This window comes from Rhincodon typus, chromosome 13 (genome assembly GCF_021869965.1).
Source record: "Rhincodon typus isolate 14 chromosome 13, sRhiTyp1.1, whole genome shotgun sequence".
NCBI classification, from domain to species: domain Eukaryota; kingdom Metazoa; phylum Chordata; class Chondrichthyes; order Orectolobiformes; family Rhincodontidae; genus Rhincodon; species Rhincodon typus.
The window spans coordinates 66,996,817-67,003,420 of record NC_063344.1 but is presented as its reverse complement, the minus strand read 5'-3'; the positions used below and the strand labels follow the sequence as shown (position 1 = coordinate 67,003,420).

The 6,604-nt window shown below is 41.1% G+C and overlaps 1 protein-coding gene across 1 annotated transcript in view; it reads left to right on the top strand.

The window, feature by feature from the left end:
* Positions 1–4,560: 4,560 nt before the first annotated feature.
* ubxn7 (UBX domain protein 7) overlaps positions 4,561–6,604 on the top strand; it is an 82,789-nt gene continuing 80,745 nt past the window's right edge. The window contains 1 exon segment of the mRNA XM_048604594.1: positions 4,561–4,663. Coding sequence (XP_048460551.1) covers positions 4,585–4,663 — 79 coding nt within the window. The 5' untranslated portion in view covers positions 4,561–4,584.

Sequence of the window (6,604 nt, the reverse complement as noted above, 5' to 3'; positions counted from 1 at the left end):
AAGTCAAAACTAATGTCATGGATTTAAGGTTATTCTTATGGGTCAAACTCATAAACTTGGGCTAATCAATGTGAAAACGTTTTGAAGTAAAAAGCTTTTGCTCAAGAGCACAGCTATGTGTTGATGGTTTAGTTTTATAACTTGAAGTATGCAGCAACTCCTTGGAGAACTAAAAAACCAATATGATCTTTTGAAAGTAGTTTCAGTTATCGTATTATTGTACAGTCACATGATTCTTTTAGCATGTAGTTTCTTGGAAGTTGTTAGGCTTTGGAATGTTCCAGAATGCATAATATGTAGTAGTTGGGACAGTTGGAATATTAAACCTCAAAGGGGACACTTTAAATAGACATACAAATTGCTCTACTGGTGCCTCATTGTTTTGGTGGAGATCTATGAAGTTGCTAAGCTATGAGGGGCAAGAAATGTGGTTAACATTTAAAGGAACAAATTGGGAGACAGTAGGAAGTGAAGTCAGTAAGATGACCAACTAGAAATTGGGCACACCTTGTTTAACCAACCTGAGATTAAATGCATGGTGTCTGTGTGTTGGGAAGCTGGGGTAGTGCCTCATAACGGTGAACAAGGAATGATTCTTAGTAACTTGGTGCACAACAAAGAGACGGAAGAACAACTTCAGTCAACCAGAAACCATGAGCTAGTGTCTCCAGTGTATCAACGAAAACGACTGTTTTTATTGAGTATCATTTCTTTTGTACCTGTTTAATTAAATTTAAGTTCTGTCAAATATGTGAAAACGTACATGGAATGGATCTTGTACCTAATCGGGACGAGTCAACTTTTAGGTTAGTTCTCTCAACTTGGTCTGTAATCATAATTGACTTGGGTCTTATAATTAAAATGAGCCTCAAAATATTACAATTTTAACTACTAGAACCACTGTTCTATGGAATTAGTTCATTGTCATCTTCACCTACCCTGCTGCTCTATCTTTTCGGCCATATCTTCTCACATCTGTGCAATTGTATTGAGTTTTGGCATATTTTCTTTAATGCCATCAGTGAATTCCAAGTTGAAAGATCTATTTCTGTTTTCCTTTTGGGGAGTTTCTCTTGGCATCCCAATGGACCAACCCCAACCTTGCATTTACTATAGCTAACCTACCTAGTCTGCACATCCCTGGACACTACAGGGCAATTTAGCATTGCCAGTCCACCCAACCTGCACATCTCTGGACTGTGGGAGGAAAGTGGAGCACCTGGCAGAAGCCTATGCAGACCTAGGGAGACCATGCAGATTCCATACAATCAGCCCAGGTGAGGCGATGGCCTAGTGGTATTATCACTGGACTGTTAATCCAGAGACCTGTATAATGTTCTGGGGACCTGGCTTCAAATCCTGTCACAGCAGATGGTGAAATTTGAATTCAATAAAAAAAGAAAAATTTGGAATTAAGAATCTAGATGACCACACAGCCATCGATGAGTGTTGGGGGAAAAACTCATCTCCTTCAATAATGTCCTTTTTAGGGAAGGAAATTGCCATCCTTACCTGGTCTGGTCTAAACGTCACTCTGGACTTTATTCATTCATGGCATTTATTATCCAATCCCTAGTTGAAAGACACCACATTGCTTAAAGAAACCCAAGGCTGGAAATCGATCCCAGGTCCCTGGCACTGTGAGGCAGCCATTGTTGTCACTGTGCCACCCGGTAAAACCATGTTAGCATTCCCATTCGAGCACGTCTTCAAGTTGGAATCCATGTAGGTAAAGTCAATTTTATTAAACGAAAATAAACAAAGAACTGCAGATGCTGGAAATCAAATGTAAACAGAAATTGCTGGAAAAACTCAGCAGGTCTGACAGCATCTGTGGAGAGAAGTCAAAGTTAGCGTTTTAACATTTCAGGTCTGAAACTGGACCCAAATCTTCTCTCTAGATGCCAAACCTGCCAAGATTTTCCAACAATTTGTTTGATTTTACCTAAGTATCTGTATAGGCACTGGAAGATTTGCAAAATTAATTGGTTGTTAAAGAAAAGTGGAATAAATTTTCCCTTCTGTATCCCTATTATTACGTATATTTAACAGTTGAATGAATGTATAGTTTGGATTGTGCCGTGGGTTACTGAAAGAATTACACAGTCCTTTTCACATCCTCTGGAACAATGAGTTAGCTTGTGATAAGTGTCAAGTAGCCTTACTTTCAGGCAATCTCAAAAATGTCGATTAGAAGGTGGAAAGATCTCTGGTTCAATAGTGGTAGTTGTACCTTGGGACCAACTGAGAAGGCAGCAACATTGGTCTTCACCTTTTCTTCAATGGCAGTGAAGTCTCAATTCAGATTAATTGTTTTGCGTTTGGATTGTTCTAAACATGATGCAGAATCTTTGAGTCTTAAATGGGAGGGATTTTATAACACATATCCAAAGTCTTATGTGTCTAATGAGGAATTTGTCTCAGAGCAGAGAGGACTCTTGTCGCTCAAAAATGATGTGTATGTAACAGCTAGTACACTTTGCATGCTGTGTTATGGAGAAGGGAAAGTCGAACCCCTCTGGTAAATAACCCGAAACATCAGCCCCAAACTGTTAGGATGGGAATAGAGGTTCCCTTCTACTAATTAAACATCCAGAGAAGCTCATCTTGCCCCTCAATCTGTTAAACGAGTAGTTAAATGAAAGGAATCACTAATGCTCACTTTATCAGCGACAAGTAAGTTTATTTATTTAACCCTAACTGAACAAATTAACAACTACTAACAAACTGAACAATTCCCCTGTGATGACTATTTCCTAATAAAACAAAGATTCTAATCTTATGCTGTTCCAATAAACACAAGCTGCTCTTATGTAAATTCAAATAATAAGAAAACAATAAATTAAAACTTAGTCTCTCAAAGTTCACACTGACTGTCTTTTGGAATGCTTTGCCTTCTCCATCGTCTCTACAGCCTTTCTTCTGCTGATCTTGCTGTCAGGGATGTTTTCTTTGTAATTTCTTCTGTGAGTGCTGTGGTACTTTTGATGCTTTTTTTTTAAGAGAACTTAATGATTTTGCATGAGAGCTAGGTTTATTTCTCAGATAGCAGTTGGCTTTCACTGATTTTCAAAAATCCCCTTCTTATATACCCCGAATGACACATCAATTTCTTACAATATGATTGGTTTCAAGTTGTCAAAACCATCATTTTAAATTCAATTGGCTTTTGTTGTCAAAATATCAAAATAAGACTGCTGTTTTGCCTGCCAACTATAAGGCCTTTTGATATACTTGTTTCAGTTTGGGGCTCTCTGTACAGTACTTGCAAACTTCCAAGTACAGACAAAGCACAATCTTTTAAAGGGACCATGCACTGCTTTTCCCCACTATTATTTTTACAAACAAATTCTAACTTCCTGCCTTTCAATTCGCGAGTATTCTACGCAACTTCATAACGGCAAAATATTTTTTATTGTTTAAGATCACAAATTGTACTACTATGGAAAACTCGGTTAAAAAGAAATAAACCAAGGCATCAAGGATAAACAAAACAGCATATCTTAAATCTTGTGTAAATTGCACTTATGCATATTGTAATCATGCGCTGTCTTAAGGTGCATTAAATCAGCTTTGCAAAGAAAGCAAATTCCTATTTTTAAGTGTTACTATGGACTTCAGTAACATCCAAATTCACAGCTGCAAAAAAAATGTAATTGTACATTTCTCTACTACAACCACTATGTCTGCATCTTAAACTCTTCTAATTTTATGTGGCATAAGTGCTTCCAGTACTTCCCTGATAATCGCCTCGAAAAGGCTACTTAAAAGGCTGTCTATTTAGAGTGGATTAAAATAAATATGCTTCAAAAGCAGAATGAGGATGTTGGCAACTGTAACAGAAATATATATAGAGAGAAAATAGAGTTAAGTGTTTTAGTTCCGAAAAAGTCGTATTCGACTCAAAACGTTAACTTTTATTTCTCTCTTCGTAGATGCTACCAGACCTGCTGAGTTTTTTCAGCACTTTTTGTTTTTGATTCAGTTAGTTTTGTTACCTATTGTCAGTGTCCCCAGCATTCAACCTTTGTTTGACGATGCCCTGCCGTCAGAATCCTTCGCAAACTCGTTTGCAATTAACATTTTTTAAAATCCAAACATCATTGCTTCAAAATATCTAGACCATGTTTACACTGGGCATACAGTGTTCAAGATAGTCGGTTGGGCCAAAATATTCTGACCTCTAGGTCGAGTTCCAAAACTTCGTATGTGACAAACTACAAATAAAGCGCCTTGAATGGGCGGAAGTGCAATTGGAATTCTCGTATTGCTGTTGGGGGGTGACGCGGAAAGATTACCGTCACATTATCGCCAGATAACCATCACGATAGCGGCAGGCACTGCTGATATACAAACAATGAGCGAGCGCTCCAGTCAATGGAAAGAGACACGGAAAGCATAGTGTTGCCTTGATCAAAGATGTCGCTCCAATTTGGCACGCGTGCCGAGTGCGCAGGCGTGGGGCTCGGGCAGCCGGCCAATGTGGTTGGAGGGGCTGACGTCACGTACCCGTGTTGGAGAAGAGAGGGACTGAGAGGAGAGCAGGCTGGGCCGAGTGCGCCTGCGTGGGCGCTGCGCGGTAAGATGGCGGCGGTTGGTGATGGAGCGGGGTCGGCCGGGTCGGCGCTGCAGGGGTTAATCCGGCAGTTCACAGCCATTACAGGTAAACAGGCGAGAGGGTGGGAGAGAGAGTGGAGCTGGAGGCCGTCACCGCCCTCAGGACTCCCATCTGCCTTCGTTGTGTCCATCCCTCACCACTAGCCATCCTCCCCGAGGACTGGGAGTCCTGGGCCACTCAGCAGGCCGGGCCCAGGGCACTGCCCCATCACACCATCCCCGCCCCCATACTCCACCCAGATGGAGCCGCCAGAGCCAAGGGGGAGTCCCGGGGTGAAAAGGTGTGGGACCGTCCCCGACTGCCCCTTGAAGGGAGGGGGGCTGTTAGTTGCCCTGCTAGTCTCCTGATTTGTGTATTAGTGCTCCTGCCAGTTCTTGAGGGTGGTTATTGCCCCTGAGGGGTATTATGCCCCTGCCAGAATCTTGAGGGCTGTTAATGTCCCTGCCAGTACCGTGAGGGATTGTTATTACCTCTCCTAGTCCCCTGAGGTTGCTGTTGTCCCTGAGGAGGGAGGGGGGGGATGGTTAATTCCCCTACTGACCTCCTGAGGGGGAGTCAGTGGTCCTGCCAGTGTTCTGGGGTGGGGGGGTGAGGTGATACCCTCTCAGGAATCTTGCAGGATTATTAATGCTCCTGCCTGTTGCCTGAGAGGGATTTAATGCCACTATCAGCCCCATGAGATGGTGTTAATGCCCCTTTACCATGTGGTCTCTGCCCGGGCCATCTACCCGGCTCCTCAACACCATTCAGAGAGTCAATATATACTGCACTAGCTGGTACCCATTCTGAAAGCTTGCTACATTTTAGAGGAAAGAACAATTGCATAATGTCTGGTCTATTCAGAAATTATAAGTACAGTAATTTAAATGTTAATTCCCCTGGTTTAACAAACTTAAGTAATCAACAAGCGCATCATCTAAACTTTATGTTGTTTTCTTTCACGCTGTCAGGCCTCTTCTAAGTTTGTGCTGTGACAAAATAAATAAACAGAACTCTATGATTGCCTGAGTAACTTTGGTTCTTTAAGCTAGCAATAATTTACAGAGCACTCTTCTAATTGTCTTCCAAAGCAATTATGTTATTCACCAAAATGGAGCACAGTAGTCTATTTATTGTCTGACTGTACGATTATTTCCTTTAGTTGAGTGCCGAATAATTCTGTTCATACTTCCCAATACCCTGCTTGCTGTCAGTCAAGCTGTTCAGCATTGATTTTGAATCTTCAGTTATGTGTACAATAGTACTTCAATCTTTTTAATTAAATTACTTGCAGTATTGTTTACTGTAAATGATATGTATTCATGTGTTGGTCCTCCCTACATGTAATATGCAGTTTTAAATAGCTTAAATGCTATTTGCTATTGCTTTACTAATTTTCCAACTACATGCATTTTTCTTTGTAGAAGATTGCCCTCCTCTACAGTCTTTACCCTTACACCTGCCAAACTATTGAGCGTTCTCTCAATCTCACTTTCCGGTTAATATGTACACCGAACAGTCAGGAAGTTAGCACTGACCCCAGGGTGATACTAGTGGTAACCTGTCTCAAGACTGATCAACAGCCATTGCTTGGGGTTCAGTTCCTGATCTAGCAAATCATGCTCCCCTTTATAGGGAAAAAAAACTTGAATTTGTTTAGCATTTTTAATGAAACCAGGTGTATCAAAGTGCTTTGAGTCAATGAACTTGTTTTTGAAGTGTTGAAATGTAGGAAACGTGGCAGGTATTTATGGCAAACTCCCACAAGCAATAATCTAATAGTGATCAGACCTGTTTTCGTGATGTTGATTGAAGGCCACATTTTGGTTATGATATTAGCAGTAAGTCCCCTGCTATTCTTCAAAATAGTACCATGGGATTTTTTAACATTCACACAAGGAGACAGATGGGGTTAAAATTGTTTCAGAGATAGTAGGAACTGCAGATGCTGGAGAATCTGAGATAACAAGGTGTGGAGCTGGATGAACACAGCAGGCCAAGCAGCAT